The sequence below is a fragment of the Aricia agestis genome, chromosome Z (genome assembly GCF_905147365.1).
Source record: "Aricia agestis chromosome Z, ilAriAges1.1, whole genome shotgun sequence".
Taxonomy (NCBI): domain Eukaryota; kingdom Metazoa; phylum Arthropoda; class Insecta; order Lepidoptera; family Lycaenidae; genus Aricia; species Aricia agestis.
This window is the reverse complement of record NC_056428.1, coordinates 25,278,299-25,299,545: the sequence shown is the minus strand read 5'-3', so window position 1 is coordinate 25,299,545 and position 21,247 is coordinate 25,278,299. Positions and strand designations below refer to the sequence as shown.

The window sequence follows — 21,247 nt, the reverse complement described above, 5'->3', positions numbered from 1 at the left end:
ACACATTCCCACCACTGTATCTCCTATGTCGCCAGGATCGACAGCGGCATCCAACCACGAAAACCCTTTGATATGATCTCAGGGAGCCCGAGGGACATGCTAAAGCTGTCTTGGGACCCGCAACGAAATTAATCAGAAGAAAATAGGAGGAGTAGGAAGAGTAGGAAGTATGTATTTGCGATGTATAGGTTATTCTGAAGAGCAAAGTCTATAAGTCTTTGTCCATTATCGTTACGTTTTCCTGTGCCAAATTTCCCTATTATCGGCATCGTAACTGCGTTGTATTCGCCAATTTGAGCATTAAAGTCACCCATAACTATGACGTTTCTGTGTGTATTTACGAGAGCTTTGCCTAATTGGTTATAAAAATTCTCTTTTTGGTTATTATCGGAGTTGGTGCATATATTTGTATTATTGACCATGGTTCATTCAACATTATGTTAGCAACAGCTATTCTTTCCGATATACCAGTAAACCCTTCTATTTTGTGTTGTAGATATTGTTTTACAAGAAATCCTACTCCATATTGACTTTGTGTTTCGCCTTTGTAGTACATAATATAATCATGGTAGGCAAGAATGTCTTCTCTAAACCTTCGTACTTCCGAGAGTCCAATAATATCCCATTTGATAGTTGCAAGGGCATGTTCTAGTTCTTTGAGGTGTTCGTCCGTTCTTAAAGTTCTGGTGTTTAAGGTTCCAATGAATATTTCCTGTTCTGCTGAGGCTGGAAGGATTTGGTCGTACTCCCTACGGTGACCAGAAGGATTGGGGAAAAGGGGTAAGTATTGTATGTTTTTGTCATTATTTAGTTTTGTTTCAAGTGTGTTGAGAGGGGGCTCTGCCTTTTGCTATTCTGTTTTGTCCGTGATTGTTTTTTGGTTAATATAGAAAGCTATTGTATAAGTTTTGTTTTTCTTCGGTACTTGACGTGCATTAGAATTAAGATTTCTATTGGGATTTTTATTTTCAGTTTCGGGAGATTTTGAATAAAATCTTTTATTTGATTGAGATGTTGTAGGGGCTGTAGGGGTATTATTTGTTGCCTTTTTTTGTTAATGTTTGTTTTCCAGGATGACTATTTTATCATACTTAATGATTGCACGTGCTCCTTCATTTCTGAGTTTTTTGAGTTCACTTTGCAACTCTTTCCTTTTCTCCAAAACAGCTGGTGGAAAATCTTCATTTATATACAATCCGGTATTTTGCAGCAGTTTTTTAGAACGAAGTAATTGCATTTTCATATTTACAGATGTCAGTGATGAGTGTCAGATATTTACAGATTCTTCTTTCCTAAACGTCTCACGTGATCAATGTCTCCCTGCTCGCAGGATATTTTCATAGTATTATTTATAATTTGTAGGATTTCTTTTAGTAGATCATCATAATTCTCTGATACCAAAAAAAAGGATATTTTTTCTTCTTTGTTGTCGCTCCAAGTATTCAATTTTCGTACTCTGTTCTTTCACTCGCTTACCTATTTATTATTAGTTAATTATTAAATTTAACAAACTGTTTTTATAACTATCGGTGTTTAAGCATAATTATTGAAAACCCATTAAATAATAAATATGTATTTTGTTTTATTTCTTTTTGGGAGTGTATAGCATGAAAATTTCAATAGTATATTATTTAAAGGCAGTTTACTTTCAATTAAAATAAATTAGGGTGCGTCAAAATGTTATATCTAAACATCCGGACCTTCTGTCTTCTTATCACTATTTTTACTGTAATTGGCAAAAGACCTAAATTTTGAGGTGACCTTTTCGGTTATCGTCTTTGTCATCTTGCGTTGAAGAGGCGAAAGCTGAAATTAAAAGAAATAGTTTGGAAAAAATTGTATTCCATGATTGGTCGGAAGAGAAAGGGAAAGTTTGACCGAGCAATCGTTATGCCGTGTGCGATCTTTACGTTATTCGTTACCTATATGCGAATAACTTACTGATGAGTGATGACTGAATCTGTTTCTGAGTAAAATTGTTGCATCTGATAAGACAAGACAAGTAACACTTATCCGCTAAATATGAGGTATTGTTAATGATTAAAATCACAAGCCTTTAATCCATGATACATAGTCGCTAAGTACTTTTTATTGTTACCTATATACCTAACCTAGATACCTGCTTAGGTATCTAATAAAATATAACTCCCTACATGTAAAATCTTTTGGAACGGACTATAAAGTACTAAATATAAATAAGTTAACACCTAAGTTAAAGTGCAACAGTTGAAATAACATTTAATGGTAGACATACTTTCTTATGTTCTTTCTTCTTTGTCTCCACTGAGCTTAAACAAACTGGTGCATCAATGTTATCTGATGAAGAGCACGAAGATATCTAAAAGTTATCATTATCAAACATTTGGTTAATTTAGATAATTTTCATGGAAATAAAGTATAACAACAAATAGTTCAGGTTAAGCAGGCAACAAATTAAAATAAAGTTGTGGATTTAATGCAGAATAGTAACCAAAAAGTAGGATAAACCATGGAAATTTAAAACTGGAATAGGTACCTAGATTAAACATGAAAGAACGAAGAAAATACAGCAAAGTAAATAGAATAAGAATAGAAAAAAGAAGATGAGACAGAATAGGCGACTGCAGTGATTACCGGTATAATAGACGGTTGCCTTGGTATTGCGACGTCTGGTGGACTTCCAGAAGGTACCAGCTTGGGGTCAATGCAGAGGCGGTTGTCCTCGTTAGCAGTGAAGATGAAGAAGGATCCAGTGATAGGCGGAAGGCAGCGAATTAACAGATGACAGCCAGTAGTTATGATGAAGAGGAAAAGTGCGAGGAACGCCAGAACTGACCATATCTTCAAGTTATCCTCGATGTCAACGCATTCGCTTCTGCGCTCGTCGAACCTGCAAAGCATATTATTTAGTGAATAGCCTTCTATAGATACTTTCTCCTTTGTATGTAGGGTTACTAGGTCGCTCATTTTTTTTTTTCAAATTCAAATTTTTATTTGCAACCACGTACATATTTTATTTGCAACCAAATAAAATATGTACTTGGTAAACCGAAAACCCCGACAAAGCTTAGCCGGCCATTTGATTAATAAACCCGAAAAACCTGCTATTGTGTACATAGTATCTAGAAACTCTCTAATCTCAGTAAAACAATAATACTCGTATGTTCGGTAGCGCGTGTACTTTTCTGTTTATTTATAATATCTAAATTCTAATAAGTACTTACATAAATTTTTACATGTCATTAGGTCAGGGCCTGATTAACCTATAGGCTAATTAGGCTGCAGCCTAGGGCGCGAGGATCGGGGGGGGCGCTGAATTCGTGTCTTCGCAATTCACATGCACTTATCTAGCATTATTGCATCTACTCTACAAATTTCAACTAGACCGAGACAAAACATTAAAATTAAATGCGCCTTAGAGTCCCAAAATTCAAAAGTTCAAAAATTGTAACACACCTAACTTCTTCATAGTAATATTAGCCTAGGGCGGTCAGAACTCTTGATCAGTCGATGCATTAGGTGTAAAATTTTTGTTAAAATTACAGATTCAAAGTTCTACAAAAAACCGGACTCGCTTTAATTTTGCGTGTCCGGTCAATCCGGAATCAAAAAGCCTGACTGCATCCGGCTTTATCCAAACGCCCGGCAACCCTAATGTCTACCTAATTGTATGTATGTTTGAGGTTCAGTAAGGACTCTTATGTGCTCTGCGTAGAGCTTTAAAGTCAAATGAAGGGATTTCTTATCGTAATTCGGTCAGTTCCTATATTTTTCGAGAGTAATCATCAAAGTTCTACTTATGATCTCTCAAACCGTCACAGTTATAATATGTATGTAGGTACTAGGTAATTAGGTATTGTAGGATATCTCAAGCTTTGTCGTTTCATAAAATCTGGATCACTTTATCACTTAATTGCTATTTTATTAGGCAGCTGCAATCAAGTGTATTATAATCTTTTTTGCTAATTAAACAGTGTCATCTCGCTTATCTTTAAGCCTGATTCCGACTTTGGTTAGTGGATCAGGTTTTTATAACTAAAGGCTTAGTAAACTCAAACTCAAACTCAAATTTTTTTATTCAGAATAAATTTTTTCAAATATTCTCTGAACGTCGGGGCTACACAGATGCCTACCACCGGTTCGGGAACTAACCCGGCGAGAAGAACTGGCGTAAGAAACACGCACGGGGCCATCTTTTTCTAAAAAGATGGAAAATTACAAAAAATATATTATAAAATAACAGTGTCATTATGACTAAATAAAATACAACGAATGTACAATTATTATACATATTATAATGAAACAGCTCTGCAGGGGGCGACCTTATTCCCATGGTGTACTATCATTCATGAAATCAGTAACTTTATAGTACGCTTTGGTACACAAACGTTCTTTAACAACTTTTTTAAATCTATTAATTGAGAGATTTTGAACGCTTTCTGGGATCTTATTATAAAGGCGTATACATTGACCTTTAAAAGAATTTTTGACTTTAGTAAGTCTAGTCACCGGAATTTCAAGCTTATGTTTATTACGAGTATTTCTCCCATGGGTATCACATTTTTTCGTGAATCTATACTAATATTATAAATGCGAAAGTATCTCTGTCTGTCTGTCTGTCTGTCTGTCTGTCTGTCTGTCTGTCTCGCTTTCACGCCAAAACTACTGAACCGATTGCAATGAAATTTTGTACACAGTTATTCTAGAGTCTGAGAAAGGACATAGGCTACATTTTGATGTGGGAAAATATCTTATTTCCATGAAAATATCGATGAAAATTACTTCGCATTGCGCGTGGCCAGCGCTCATCCCGGGGGTCCTGGGTTCGAGTCCCGCAGGCGGAACAAAAAGTTTTCAATGTTCCTGGGTCTTGGATGTGTATTAAAATAAAATTTCAAAAATCTTAAATATATTTTATGTATAATATTATAAAAAATCCAGAAATATATCGATGCAATGAACATTTTAGTTCTAATACGATTCAACAGATGGCGTTTTATTTTTTACTTCATTGTAACATAGAACTAATCATACTTATTAGTTATTATGTTTTTGTTTATAGTTTTTAATACGTTAGAATATTATGTTTAATTATAATTATAATCACTTGGTATAATAATAATCAATCTATCTGATCTTAAAGAACTCCTACTGCATTTCTAAGGAGTTCGAGCGTGTTGTGTTGGCCTATATTCCATCCAGAAAATATTTTTACATTTTAATTCTAATATATGAAAACAGATGGCGCTTTATTTTTTACTTCATTATTATAACAGAACTAATCATACCTACTTTATTATATATTATTGTTTTTATTCATAACTAGCTGTTGCCCGCGACTTCGTCCGCGTGGACTTTAGTTTATAGCGCGCGGTGTCAACAAAATTTGTGTCAAATTTAAAAACTTTTTAAAACCCTGGTAAGTGGTACCCCTCTTAGGGCCGCGCAGCGCGCTACACCGGAATGGCAGCGCTGAAAGTGCTCGCCTCGCCGCTGCCATTCCGGTGTAGCGCGGCCCTTAATTAATCAAAATACCCAAAAACAGCTGTGCAGTGTGCACATAATCTGTACTAATATTATGAATGCGAAAGTATCTCTGTCTGTCTGTCTGTCTGTCAGTCTCGCTTTCACGCCAAACGCCAAAACTACCGAACCGATTGTAATGAAATTTTGTATACTGATAGTCTAAAGCCTGAGAAAGGACACAGGCTACTTTTTTACTGGAAAAAAGGGTTGTAAGGGTCGTAAATTTGTTCAAAAAATTCATAATAGATGGCGCCGTGCGTCTTCTACATGGCGCTGACGCTTGCTCAAAAGTCTTTCTATAAGAGGTGGTATCATCTTACATTTAAGTCTCGATTTTTTTCGATTGTTATATCTATTCTACGGTATTAAATAACTCAGTACTTTATCTGTGCAGGCAGTGACGTAACCTTAAGACCAAATTTCACCAACGACTGTTAAAGTTAATGCTCGAATTAGTATCACGTTAGCTGTTTCGTTTTTCATATGAATGAAAGAGAAGACAGGATATTTTAACAAGCTGTTAACACTAACAGACGTTGGTGAAATTGGGGCTAAACCTATCAATGATAAATAGTTTATGGGTAAAGTTGTGTAATTGGGGGGCTAAATAAGCTTTAAAATTTGGCATAATATATAAAGTTTAACATACAAAAATGAAGTACTTATTGTTTGCACACTGCACAGCTGTATTGATTTAAGGGGTACCAGGGTTTTTTTATAAAAGCTTTTGACACCAATTTTGTTGACATCGCGCGCTATAAACTGAAGTCCACGCGGACGAAGTCGCGGGCAACAGCTAGTTGATATATATTCTTTTTAACATATAATACATAATATAATAAAGAAACAATAAGTAAACTAATTTAGATTAGTACGACTTTCGTTAATTAGAACGTGTCATAAATGTTTGCATTTTTTGATCCACTTTCAAAAAAAATAAACCAAAGCCATATTAGCTTCGTGGCAAAAAGGTACAGGATTTGTTTCTAAGTAATTAGATTTTTGCAGTTTATAAGACCATCGTCATTAACAGTTGCATGATTAATTGTTATGGAAATTGGAAACCAGGTTGTTCTAAAAAGGAGACATAATCTACAGCATGCGACACCGGTTTGTAAGAGGAGGTCATTATTTCAGCCATAATTAGCTGATACGAAATCATTTTAAAGAAAGTACCAACTGTCAACCACTTCGTGCATTACTGTCATTCATTTACAGTGCAACTTTAACCACAGAACACAGTTATTTAAACCATAAATTCTCTTTGCTTTACTTTTATTTTATTTATATGTATTAGAGCTACAATATCATCTTCAAGCTGGCTTATAAACATTAATTAGTTCTTTTGCTGCTGGTTGATTCAAGTTGCAATATTTGTAATAGGAAATACCTAGGCATTGTGTGTTCAACAGAAGCTTCTAGAAACAAATAAACGCTTTGATCTTGTTGCAAACGATCCACAAATGGACGCCGTCCGGCCTCAGAAAGTCAATGGCAATTTGTATCCTATGACCCAATTTGCTTGACTCCGGGCACGTGTGAAATAGAGGGCAAAATTGACCAGTGTAGGCAAAAGAAATGGGAAGACAGTGCTAGTGGTGAAATAGAGGGCAGAATTAACCAATGTAAGCTGAAGGAAAAAAGTAGAAAGAAGGCAATGCCAGTGTTCAGAAATAGAGTTCGGAATCGACCTGTGTGAGTATAAATAAAAAAATATAAAAGAAATTGCCAGTAAAAATAAGTCTTGAGTTTGATGGGAATCTCTGATAACGAGAGGAAGGCTACTAAGCTCGGTCGGAAATGCGATGTAATGCCAAGATTTTTGGTGTCTATTGGTGGCGGAAATCGCTAACCATCACAGATTTTTCTTTTCAGGCTCATTGAAACCGAATCACCACATGTGTCAAGGCAATCTATAATACGTACGTTAATTTGGAATCTAGAAACAATGGAGATCCTTGGCTATAAATGTGGATGTGACATTAAATTATATGGTGAAGTCACGATGTATGTTATATTTCTACAAAGGTGTATCTTTACCACGAACGAACATTTGTTATATAATACTATCAGAGAAGTTCATTCATAGGCAGATGGTGGACCTATATAATTTGGTCGCGGTATGTCAAACCCACCCAAAAGTTCACAGCTAATGTTAAATTCACATAATCCGACCATTTGAGGTAAGTTTCTCAACTGCCTATGAATTAATTTCTTCGATGATACATACAGTAAGTTGTGTTCTAGATTACAAAATATGCGGTGTGCTCTTTTACAAAGTCTGGATCACGATCTTAGTTTTTTTTGTTGATAATGTTTTGAGATAATATTGAGCCTTTACTGATATAGTATTACCTGTTCAGCGAAAAAACGAAAAAAACTATAAAAGGTCTTTTTTTTTTTATGAAATAAGGGGGCAAACGGGCAAACGGGTCACCTGATGGAAAGCAACTTCCGTCGCCCATGGACACTCGCAGCATCAGAAGAGCTGCAGGTGCGTTGCCGGCCTTTGAAGAGGGAATAGGGTAATAGGGGAGGGTAGGGATGGGAAGGGAAGGGAATAGGGGAGGGTAGGAAAGGGAATAGGGTAGGGGATTGGGCCTCCGGTAAACTCACTCACTCGGCGAAACACAGCGCAAGCGCTGTTTCACGCCGGTTTTCTGTGAGAACGTGATATTTCTCCGGTCGAGCCGGCCCTTTCGTGCCGAAGCATGGCTCTCCCACGTAGAAGGTCTACTGTGAACTGTCTCTGCCTGCAACATTGGAAAAGTCACATAAATAAATATCTTTATTAGTACGAGGATAGGAACATTACCTGACATTACTTTCTAAATTTCGTAAAAGGTACTTAGGGGAAATCTAAAAAAGGTTTAGAGTGTTTCACTTTTATTGACTTGATAATATGCCTATTTGTGTGTAACTATATTTAAATTGAATATTGCTATTACATTACATTTATAAACAAAATGAAGCTTAACTGCTAGCTGCAGCTTATAATCAAGCCTCAAGGATTTAGCAATCTAATTTACGACTGACTTAGTTATAATTTCGCCAGAAGGCATAGAAGGTACCTGGATGGATGGATGTTGTACAACATCTCATCTAGTAGTAGAGGAGGGGAGGGTGCTTTTTTTTTGTCACTCGAGCGTCATGGAGACCTAGTAGGTTTTGTGCATTAGGTAAAGCTGATAAAAAAATAATAAGAGCGTTTTTTTATTTTAGCGGTGGGTTCAGAAACTGCAGCCATTTTAAAGTTTTGAAAAAGAAAATTATGTACTTATTCAGAAAATTGCTTATTTAGGTAAATTATAAATATATTTCAGACAACAAGGACAAAATCAAATATCTGCGAAGCTTAGTTAAGAAAATATGAAGCTTTATTTTTTTATATTTTAAAATGTCCCTTCAGTGAAAAGAGCTGCCGATAAACGAAGGTTAGGTAAGCCTGTAGTACAGGCTTACCTAACCTTTGAATCGTCAGTGCTTTTAATATGGAAGCTTCTTCGGGTTATACTAAACATCCCTTATCTTAATCTGACAGATCCGACGACATTTCAATATTTAAAAAAATTTTTTTACCCACCACGTGAGAAATCTGATTTCTATACCATGATAACTAGACACATGTCGAAAGCCTATGCAAGCTTAATCTGACACGCTCGAGCTACTCCCGAAATCCCCTCTTCCCCTCCCTAACTATAGTACAGGTTCCCTAGAACAATTTTTTTGACTACTATCAATCAAATTTTTCATAAGTAGCTGCATTTTGATAAGACGAACAATAATTTCCTCTGCGAAAATTCTCGAAAGTGGTGGCTAACACCTAGATAAAAAGGATTTAATATTTTGATTTGATGGTCCTAAAATATGGATTGTTCTATTTATAGGACAATGTTACTCTTAAATTAAATATAACTATATTATATTAAAACTTATCAATATACAAAAAAAAAACAGGTGGTTAGGGTTCCGTTTTAAGGTTCCGTACCCAAAGGGCAAAAACAGGACCCTATTACTAAGACTTCGATGTCTGTCTGTCCGTATGCCTGTCTCCAGGCTGTATGGCAAGAACCGCTATAGCTAGACTTCTGATTTTTTTACATAATGTGTATATCTGTTGCTAATTTCTATACAATAAACACTAAAAACAAAATTAAATTAATATTTAATACAAACTTTCATCCCCTACTTGAACCCCTTGGGGTTGGAATTTATCAAAATCCTTTCTTAGCGGATGCCTACGTTATAATATCTACCTACATGCCAAATTTCAGCCCGATCCGTACATTGGTTTGGGCTGTGCGTTGATAGATCACTATGTCAATCAGTCATTGTGTACTTAATGCAGTGCATGCTTGGTAACAGCAGCCAGCAGGTAAGCAGGGAGTTGTTGGGACTCACGAGTCAAGACTCAGGAGTCAGGACTCAGGACAGAAAAGCCTTATTATATATTACTTATAGACATAAACTTTACTTAATTTGTCAACAGCAGTCTTGTCCTCGTGCTTGGAGCTTTCTGCTTTTTTGGTTTTCAAACTTATTTTTGTTATTTTGAGAATAATTATTATGATCAGAACAAATAAAACTTTACCGTGTATGGTGTTCCAAATGTGCTGTTAACTTTGGGTTTATTATAACGCTTATCTTTTGCAAATATCTTAGTCAAGATGGAATGCATGAGTGGTCTTGAAAGATACACAGTCGTTGACCTGAATAGATTAAGCGATTGTTCTAAAATCTTTGACTCGTTAATGAATTCACTCTTTACCTTATAGAGTGATGCTAAATAATAAAACTCACTTGTTATCAAAATAAACAAACCCATATTAAACATTACAACGAACACTGAAAGTGCAGTTTGCCGCTGAAATGGTGATTATTATCGGCTATTATTATGATTATGATGAAAAGTGTTATTAGAGCGAATTGATGCATTTTGGTACTTTCATTTGGTAGAAGAGGAAGTGCCTATACTGTCACGAATCGTAAAAAAAAAGTAATCTAAGGTATTTCTGTACTTAGAGGTCAAGTATATAAAATTAACAAGGAAGTGTGAGCAGTCGGTATTTTATAAATGATCATTAAACTACCTTCAATTAAGATTAGAAATAATTACGAGATAATTGATAAAATATTATGTTATTCGTTAGCCGCGGTCGTTAGTATTTACTATTTAACTATACTAGGGGACGAATGAACAATGATTGTTGATGATGTTTATTGATAATGTTGATCGCCTTGAATTCCTTTAATCCAGGTAGTCTTAATACATATTAAAATAAACATTCTAAGCCTTCCACTAATACACATATTATTTTGATCACGTCACGTCAATTTTGTCACGTATGTGTACTGTGTAGTGTGTAGTCTACAAAATATGGTCATCAGTCATCACATTTTGTACGTTTATTTCCCACAGTTAGTCTAATACACAAAATACAACTATAGAACTAATATTAGTGTGATAACTGATAAGTGATTAGTGATTACACAAACATGTAATAATAAGGGATTGACAAACAACGGTACCGTACTCGTATAAGCATAGATTTGAACGCAATCATAATAATTGAATACGTTAATGGATGAAGCACGTAAGTAACAGTAAAAAAATCGGCCAAGTGCGAGTCGACTCGCGCATGAAGGGTTCCGTACCGGTATAGAGTAAAAGTAGACGAAAAATTGTGTTTTTGTATGGAAGCCCCCCTAAAATATTTAAGTACTTTATTTTAATTTTGTTATTAATTATTTAAATACAAATATAATTAAGGAATTTTGTGAAAATTTCAAGTGCCTAACTGTTACTATTATTGATTACGAGCAAAAGAGGCCAAAAAAAATCACGTTTCTTTTATGGGAGTCCCCCTTAAATATTTATTTTATTTTATTTTTAGTATTCGTTATTATAGTGGCAACAGATAATCTGTGACAATTTCAGTAGTCTAGTTATAGCGGTTCTTGAGTTACAGCCTGGATAAGACAGACGGGCAGACAGACGAACAGACAGACGGACAGACAGACATCGAAGTCTCATGAATAGGGTTCCGTTTTCACCCCTTTGAGTACGGAATCCTAAAAATGACGTTTTTTGGTGGAACTTTGAATTGAAATCAAAATATTGTGGATTTTATGTGTAGCCAGATATATGTATTAGCCAGATGATTCAAGAAAGTAAGTTACAAGGTTTGTTCAAATTATAAGGGAAAAAATTGGTAACTGTCCGTTTGTTAAGTATAAAATTTTAGTTGTTATGCGGTTCATCCACAATTTATTGTCAAACACTAAACAGGATAAGACTTGGCATCTCCTTAACTTAAAAAAATAAGCTGATTAACAAAATGGCGTCCAAAACTCACCAATCTTCAACCCCGCAATTCTTGATACCATCACACGATACACCACTGGTGAAGCAGTAATCAATCCCATTAGCCGTGCAGCTTGTCTCGTTCTTCTTGGCGCAACCTCCAGGCGGTTTCACCCTGGCCGTTGTGACTGTCACTTGGTAGAAGTTTGCCTAGAAGAGTGAGGTTCCAGGGGAGAAATCGTCTTAACCTTGCATTATCATATAAATTGACTCGATAGACTAGACCTATAGGAGTAGCCTGCGATCAATAGCGATCAACAAGAGAAGTACCTAAATATCTCTGGAAGCAACATACCAAAATGACACAAATCATATTTTAGGCTTACCTGATGGTCCCGTAACTATAGGCAAAAAATTAGAAACTTTAGAATTTTAGAAACTCAAAAACTTAGTCCTATCGGAGACACATGCAGATGCGGATGCCGAACCTACGTAATTAAGTAGGGTTATCCAAAGGTCCGATAAACACGAGCGATTTCGCACTGCGTCCGATCCGAGTTTGAAGTTGTCAGCTACTCCAGTGTTACACATAAGAGTAGTGGACAGTGATGAACTTACAAAAATTCCGATGCATTTTTGTGTAACAGTGGCAAGAGCTTGAGTTCATCACTACAATAAATGACATTATGCCATAGGGCATATACCATAGGAGCATCATAGACAAAATACACCCTCGGAAACCGACAAGAACACAATCCCCGGTCATTAACACATTGGGGAGACCTGTCGCGTGAGGGACCACGCATTGTTCTTCCCCTCTCCCTTCGTTGAAAATTATCTCAAACGAGGATTTTACTTTATTATATTGTAGCCAGAAAATAAAATATATGTTAGCAAATATACTATTTAGTATTTTGTATTAAAATAAATCCTTTGTCAAGAAACGAATGGACCTTTGAGATAAAAAACTGGCCAAGTTCAAGTCGGACTCGCGCACGATGGGTTCCGTAGCGTTGTAGAGCGAAAATAGGGAAAAATTGCATTTTTTGTATGGGAGCCTTAATTATTTATTTTATTTTGATTTTATTATTTACTAGCTGTCCAGGCAAACGTTGTTTTGCCATATAAATAATTTTTGGTACGAAAAATACATGTTGGCCGATTCTCAAACCTACTCAATATGCTCACAAAATTTCATGAGAATCGGTCAAGCCGTTTTGGAGGAGTACGGGAACGAACATTGTGACACGAGACTTTATATATAAGACTAGCTGTTACCCGCAACTTCGTCCGCGTCAACAAAATGTAAACTACATAGATAAAAAATAAGAAAGTAAAAAATATCCTCCTCCTTTTTGGAGTCGGTTAAAAAGTAGAAAGTGATGTAATAAGTTACTCCTTATTACATCAGCTATCTGCCAATAAAAGTCCCGTCAAAATCGGTCCAGCCATTTTTGAGATTAGGCGGAACAAACAGACAGACATACAGATAGACAAAAATTCTAAAAATTGTTATTTTGGTGTAAGTACCGTCTAAATATTCATATACATGTAGTAAAAAACGGTTATTTTAATATTACAAACAGACACTCCAATTTTATTTATATGTATAGATGTATAGATAAAGTAAGTACACAATATATAATTGAGGATTTTGTGAAAATTTCAAGTGTCCACATGTTGCCATTATGGAATTACGAGCCAAAAATACCAAAAAATAACGTTTGTTGTATGGGAGCCTACCCGTAAATATTAACTTTATTTTGTTTTTAGTATTTGTTGTTGTAGCGGCAGAAATACATAATCTGTGAAGGTCTATAGCGGTTCTTGAGTTACAGCTTGGAGACAGACAGACAGACATACACCGAAGTCTCAGTAATAGGGTCCCGTTTTTACCCTTTGGTTACGGAACCCTAAAAAATTGAGTTCTAGATGAAAATAAAATTTTGTTATGTAACGTTTTATCGCGAAGAAATCCTCCAGTTGATGCTATTCGAAGCTAGGAACAAAATATACTTAGTAATTAACTTACAAAAATGTACTGATTGATACTACTATTGCTGGTAAACTGGAAAGTGAGATTCTGCTTCACACTCATCACTATATACGGCGATACGGTGTCTTCGGTGGCAAAGCTGCACACCCTCACACAAGAATCTCCCATAACCACCATTAATGCTCCAGGGTTCAGTAGACAGTTCTGATAAACCGCCATAGTGGGAAACCTCACGACGAAAATCATGGTGGATTCCTCTGATGCCGACAGGATTTGCACTTCACACCAATAGTCCAATTCGTCTAAGCCGCGGAATATCTAAAAGTTAAGCAAGCAATAAAAGCAGTAAGCATACTGCAATGGTACTCAACCTTTTTTTTACGGGCCATAAGCACGCATATTTGGTCTTGGTGTCGCGGGCTGCAACCAACATTTTTAGGGTCAAAAAAATAACTTCAAATTAGCGATTTAGAAGTGGAAAAAAATTACTCCTGGAGGTCAAACGGAGCCACATTGAAGTTGATCTACGAAGCAATATGTGTGGGAACCTCTGGTTTGGAATTTTATAGTCACGCAGTTCTGCAGCAGGGCATAAAATGTTACTGCCGTTATTTTGTAGTTGTTTGCAACATCATACATACTCATTCAATAACTCTATTAACACATAATGCACATATTTTGTGCAATCACAATCACCGCTGTAATGCCACATAATTTTAAAGTACGTAACCCATTTTCCGTGAAGGCCTTATAATGAACCTTTATGCCTTTTGGAAGCTAGTCTTCTTTAGGTACGTTCATAGTGGTTGGTCACTGTTGAGTTGTTTTAAAACTATTCGGTATTAAATATAGACTTTCTTAATACATTGCACGTCTCGACATACCGGCTAAAGACTAGACCAGCTATCCCCAGACTGGGGTCTGGCCTCTGGGGATAGCTGGTCTAGTCTTTAGTCTCTAGTCTCTAACTCGCGGCCCGCGTACTGTTAAACCCACGTTAAACCATTTTGAATTAACGTCCACCGGCAAAATAATGTAAAGTTGTCGTGTAAGTTGCGATTTTTCCCCACTTTTAAATCGTTAATTTTGAAGAACACTATTTTTTTACCCTAAAATTGTTTTGTTGCGGCCCGCGACCGGCGACACCAAGGCCCAAGGCCAAAACATGTTTGTGGCTCGTATCACGTATGAAAAAAGGTTGTGGACCACTAAACTAGACCCTAAACGCTAGGTTTACGTAGTAACTATTTAGTTCCCTAATCTGTGGCTAGGTTAGGCGTTAGGTTATAGCAATTTGCGGTTATATGCTAAATTACATAAAGCTGATTTCATACATTCCCACAAACCGCGTGCGCGTTTTCCGTCAAAATGAACAAATTTTTCTATGGGAACTCAAAAAAAAAATGCCGTCTTCATAGGCTCATTTGAGGGTTTTAAGAGCTCACCTCACTCTAAAAATCAAACATCGTCCTTCTCTCTTCACACTCACGCCCGTCTTTCATATGCCAGTTGAAAAAGGACGACGCGGAATCATCGCCGAGTTAGTTTTACTTGAATACGAGTAAAAGACGAACTATAATGATTATGAAAAAAGTGTTTTGAGCAAATATAGGTTTTATCAATACCTTTTTAGATATTAAAAAATATTAAAGAAAAGACAGCAAACTGCGAAGATCCAAGCAAAAATGTGTCTAAAACAAGGTTTTTTGTAAAAAAGAAACTATCGAGCATTTTTTGAGTAATCGTGTTTTCGTCTTGAGCATTTAATCTTTATGAACTGAAGTTACTTGTGTCAAAAAATCAGTTTTCTAGACCTTACAGATTTTGAGATCTAGGTTAATGTATGTAGTCAAGTTAGGGTCATATGGGCTCTTGAGGCTAGCGGTCTTAACCCTAACATCCAGTATACGTACCAAAGTTAAAGTATCCGACATTCCCATACCGAATGTGATATCGAACATGATCCTGTTAGAATGAGCACAGAGGTTTGTTACGTCCACTGGCTTATATAGCAGCATATAGCCATAGCCATGTACGCCATACACAAAATACAGCAAACACATAAACCGCCACATGTTTTTGGAAAATATTTGAGTAGGCCATGCTTTTGACATAAGCAGAGCCTATAGCCCCCTTAAATAATTATTAATCGACTTCCAAAAAGGAGGAGGTTATATTATATTCGTCTGTTTCTATTTTTTTGTATGTTCAACGAACACTTCGCCATTTGAGGATCGATTTTCAAGTTTTTTTTCGCTATTGCATAGGCCAAGGGTATACTTAATCCGAATTTGGTACCATGTTTATAAAAGTGGTGACTTGATGATGGGATCCAAAAGTAATCGGGATAATTCCAGTTATTTTATCTAGATGATATTGTGATTTCGATTCATCTGAACTTATTTCAAACATATCTGGGGGCACGTTCGTCCCCCGCCAAAACGGGCTTAGCGAAGCGCAAGGGCACCTTCTTTTTCTCGAAGTTTTTCGTCGTTTTTTTTAACTCTCATAGAGTTGGTTTTCGATGTGCCAGATAGTTCATATTCTCAGGATAATATTATTATGATGCAAATAATAGACCTATTAAACATACAAAGCCTCAATTGAATAGCTCTAATACTTTAGATTTTATTGATAAGTATCTAAAATACATCGATTTCGTCACTGACATACTGACTCTGAAGTCTGGGCCAAATATTTTGATGATCATCAGTGTGTCAGTCACACTGATGATCATCAAAATGTTTGGCTACTTCCCGAAGTGCTAGAAAGCTGAAATTTGGTATGTAATCTAAGTTAAGTATACTTACAACCAATCAAAAAATCATAAACTTATAACTTTCACCCCCCATCCCCTAAAATGAGTTTTATGTCAAGGATCTCAGTTCTAGAAGCTGGTACCGACTTCAAAAGAATGAAAATTGGGTGCAGAGATATAGTCTGGCATAAAAGTGAAGAAATTAAAAAGTGGCAACATTGTAGTGTCATCCTTTTTTCTTAGATTGATTTGAAAGGGATGACACTACGATGTTGCCACTTTTTAATTTCTTCACTTTTATGCCAGACTATAGTTGAGGTTTAGTCGATTTTTGAAAAAGGTACTAATGAATATTAAGAATTATTTCTTACTTTTTAGATCATTTTTTAAGAATATCGTTTTTATCTTGGAAGTCGGGTTCAATTTTTATGTTTTTAAACAGCGAATAGTTTTACAAGGACTGATTGTGTTTTTCTGGCCCATTACAAACTTTTTTAGTGTGAACAAAGGCAGCAGACCTAGAATAATATTTTTAATAAGAAAAAGTCCCCCGAAGAGATTGATGGAGTAATCTTTGCATTTGGCAATTTATCAGTAGGTATAGTCATAGACTAATTACTTCAATGGTCTATGGTGCAATCAATAATGTATGTAATTCTAATTAATGTTTAATAAAATAATTAGGTATGGTACGCAACGGAAATATACAGTAAGTATATTATTTCCGCGGCTGCGTACTGTCTGTCTGAATATAGGACCAACACAAACTTATAATTATTATTATTATTAAAAGAGAAACACGTGAGAAAGTCACAATATTTTTGTGACTTCCCCGGCGATACTCTGCCAAGTCTAAAGTCTAGCACATTTTAAAATTAGACAATTGTAATATTAGGTAAAACAGGTAAGTACATTTTACAATAATAATAGTTTTTTTTATATACTTAAGTAAATAATTTTTGTTTCAGATGGTACAACCTATAAAGGATATGGTGGTTCCTGAAAGTGAGTCAAGAGCATACCAATATGACTACAAAAAAGATTTCAGGACAGCTTTACCGCAAATTATAGCAGTCAGCGTAAAGAATTTGTTGTTACTAAGTAAGTACTTGTAATTATTACATTTTTCAATATTTAACCAAATAATTGACAAATTATATACTTACTAAGTATATTATATGCAATAAAACTTTGTCTATTATTGTTGTTCTATTTGTATCTAGTTGTCCTTGTCCATTATAAAATCTAACGTATCCAAGAAGGACAAATTGTTACTAAATAATGTTATAAATCCACTAGTATTAATCATGGATTAAATACATCTTTTAGGCAGGGCCGGATCTACCATAATATAGCTATTTGGGCTTTAAGCCCAGGGGCCCATGAGTTCAAGGTCCTCCGACCCTCAGCTAAGTCAAGTCAAAAATAGACGATAATGCGAAAGAATTCATAATTTTATTAATTTTTTGTTGGTATCATTGAGAATCCTACGATCAAGGTTGATTATACAATTTAGGTGTTGGTACTAACTACTACGTACTGACAGTTAAAATGTTGTGGCCATAGTAGTTTCAGCCCAGGGCCTCGTAAGCTCACGGTCCGGCCCTGCTTTTAGGCATTCTGTTATACCTCAATTTGCCACGTGCCACGCCTTGCAAATGTGCCACGCTCGAAGTAATTATAATATTTAAACAACATGTTGCCTTGGTCGTCGGCATTCAGAGCGCCGCGCAGCGGTCCGAATCGTTTTTAAAACAATCTACATTCTACACTGACTGTGATCATCAACGTGGATTGTAAAATAATGAGTAATGTGGTACAAATATGTTCACACCCCATTACGTTGTGTAATGTGTTGTGAAAATCAAAAACTTTTCCTTATTGTGATAAGGTGAGGTGGGGTAAGACTATCACAGGGGCAAGAATAACACACGCAATTATCTCGATATGTATAGCGTAATTCCCAATGCCAGGATATTGCCAACATAACGAAATGAAATTTGTCAGACGCTTTAAACTTTTCGGTAAGCGGTTGGGTAAGATTAGACTGATTTTCAGTAAAACAAACGAATAACTTGAATTTTCAACGAAACAAAAACATAACTTAATGCATTCAAGTGGGGTAAGACTATCAATTTCCTTGGGGTAAGACTAACGTACCATCTTCGTCGTCGTCATCTTTCCCCAAATCAGATGTAATTAACCATTTAGTTAAGGTTTTGTTTTCATTTTGGGTAGGTACTTAGATTATTTTTAAGGTTAAGGTCACAAAAGTGGCGACGTGAATGTGAGAGTCTGTCTCACAGTGATAAATACGACGAAATGTTTCGAGAAAAGTTAGGTAAGTGCCCTTGCGCGCTTCGCTTGGCTTATCTTGGCCGGGGCAGTCCCGTGCCCCCAGATACAATTTTCATGCGTTATTCCACTTGATTAATATATATATTTCTTTACAATTTTAATGAAATCTGTCTGTCTGTTACTCTTTCATGCCAAAGCCACTGAACCGATTTTGATAAAAAGCTGCGAGTGTATATTTTGCTCGGATCAAATTATTTTTTTTAATTGGCTGAAATAAAATTTAAGATAGATAAAGTCAATATAAACACAACGGTTCAGCCGTTCAAGCGTGATTCCGGGACCAGGGGAAATAGAAAATATTATTTATATACAACGAGTTAATGGAATAACTAAAATAAAGAAAAGGATTTGTTCAGTTAGTAAAACTGAACTTGAAAATACTCTTCAAAAAATTTACTTTTCCATACAAATTGTCTAATCGAACTTTTCAGTTTATATGGAGAAGTATTTTTTTTTTGTTTTGAAAAAAGGTTCTTTGGCAAAGTTGTTCAGTTTCATTAAATGTAAAATGGTTTTTTCAGTTTCGGCACAGAATATATATTAGTGTTTCGGTCCTATTAACACGTTGTATAAAGATTTGTGTTAAAACAAAGCAAAACCTATTAACACCCAAAGGTTTAAAACCTCTGTTAGCGATAGTATGTTAGTCTTACTCCAAATTGTTATAATAAAGAAATACTGCAATACTGAACTTTATCTAAGGTAATAGAATTCAAATATTGGAAATATTTGAAGAAGTATTATTTTGTTTCGGAAAGTGCATAAAGTCTATATCTTATACAAAATTTTGCTACTTACCCCATTTCCTGGGGGAAGGCTAGCAGTTTTAACTACTTATATTATTTTTTTACATTATACAAGCTTAGAACACGTCAACTGGAATTTATTCATCTATACTAATATTATAAATGCGAAAGTATCTCTGTCTGTCTGTCTGTCTGTCTGTCTGTCTGTCTTGCTTTCACGCCAAAACTACTGAACCGATTGCAATGAAATTTTGTATACAGTTATTCTAGAGTCTGAGAAAGGACATAGGCTACATTTTGATGTGGGAAAATATCTTATTTCCATGAAAATATCGATGAAAATGAATTCGCATTGCGCGTGGCCAGCGCTCATCCCGGGGGTCCTGGGTTCGAGTCCCACAGGCGGAACAAAAAGTTTTCAATGTTCCTGGGTCTTGGATGTGTATTAAAATAAAATTTCAAAAATCTTAAACATATTTTATGTATAATATTATAAAAAATCCAGAAATATATCGATGGAATGAACATTTTAGTTCTAATACGATTCAACAGATGGCGTTTTATTTTTTACTTTATTGTAACATAGAACTAATCATACTTATTAGTTAGTATGTTTTTGTGTATAGTTTTTAATACGTTAGAATATTATGTTTAATAATATAATCACTTGGTATAATAATAATCAATCTATCTTATCTTATAGAACTCCTACTGCATTTCTAATATATGTGACAAGTTGATAACAGATTAAGGTGCTCTAAAATAAAGGAGTTCGAGTGTACCGTGTTGGCCTATATTCCATCCAGAAAATATATCAATGCAATCAACATTTTAATTCTAATATATGAAAACAGATGGCGTTTCATTTTTTACTTTATTATTGTAAGAGAACTAATCATACCTACTTTACTATATAATATTGTTTTTATTCATAACTAGCTGTTGCCCGCGACATCGTCTGCGTGGACTTTAGTTTATAGCGCGCGGTGTCAACAAAATTTGTGTCAAATTTAAAAACTTTTTAAAACCCTGGTGGTACCCCTCTTAGGGCCGCGCTACACCGGAATGGCAGCGCTGAAAGTGCTCGCCTCGCATGGCAGCTCCATTCCGGTGTAGCGCGGCCCTTAATTAATCAAAATACCCAAAAACAGCTATGCAGTGTGCACATAATCTATACTAATATTATAAATGCGAAAGTATCTCTGTCTGTCTGTCTGTCTGTCAGTCTCGCTTTCACGCCAAACGCCAAAACTTCCGAACCGATTGTAATGAAATTTTGTATACAGATAGTCTAAAGCCTGAGAAAGGACATAGGCTACTTTTTTACTGGAAAAAAGGGTTGTAAGGGGGTGAAAATGCGTAAATTTGTTCAAATTAAGTTAGTTCCAACAATTCATAATAGATGGCGCCGTGCGTCTTCTACATCGCGCTGACGCTTGCTCAAAAGTCTTTCTATAAGACGTGGTATCATCTTACATTTAAGTTTCGATTTTTTTCGATTGTTATATCTATTCTACGGTATTAAATAACTCAGTACTTTATCTGTGCAGTGACGTAACCTTAAATCTATCAATGATAAA

At 35.6% G+C, this 21,247-nt stretch overlaps 2 protein-coding genes across 4 annotated transcripts in view; one reads left to right on the top strand and one right to left on the bottom strand.

Annotated features, from left to right (window-relative positions):
* LOC121739364 (facilitated trehalose transporter Tret1-like) overlaps positions 1-21,247 on the top strand; it is a 67,463-nt gene that overhangs the window by 7,177 nt on the left and 39,039 nt on the right. For both annotated transcript variants that reach the window (XM_042131805.1, XM_042131804.1), the window contains exon 2: positions 17,532-17,664. In XM_042131805.1, coding sequence (XP_041987739.1) covers positions 17,532-17,664 — 133 coding nt within the window. The remainder of the gene's footprint in view (positions 1-17,531; positions 17,665-21,247) is intronic.
* Positions 1,651-15,869, bottom strand: LOC121739365. 2 transcript variants are annotated; one of them, XM_042131806.1, is made up of 6 exons: positions 15,719-15,869; positions 13,842-14,123; positions 11,862-12,019; positions 2,614-2,869; positions 2,255-2,338; positions 1,651-1,806 (listed from the first exon to the last, which is right to left on the bottom strand). In XM_042131806.1, the coding sequence occupies exons 1-6, from the start codon at positions 15,866-15,868 to the stop codon at positions 1,687-1,689; spliced, it is 1,050 nt and encodes a 349-aa protein (XP_041987740.1). In that variant the 5' UTR covers position 15,869; the 3' UTR covers positions 1,651-1,686. The 2 variants fall into 2 exon arrangements, with proteins under 2 accessions (XP_041987740.1, XP_041987741.1); XM_042131807.1 differs by lacking the exon at positions 15,719-15,869 and adding an exon at positions 15,251-15,274.

Coding starts and splice junctions, on each gene's coding strand:
- LOC121739365 (XM_042131806.1), bottom strand. CDS start 15,868: ATGTGTTTGCTGTATTTTGTGTATGGCGTACATGGCTATGGCTATATG. Junction 12,020..13,841: donor GTATCAATCAGTACATTTTT/GTAAGTTAATTA, acceptor TCACTCTTCTAG/GCAAACTTCTACCAAGTGAC. Junction 2,339..2,613: donor GGCAACCGTCTATTATACCG/GTAATCACTGCA, acceptor GATAACTTTTAG/ATATCTTCGTGCTCTTCATC.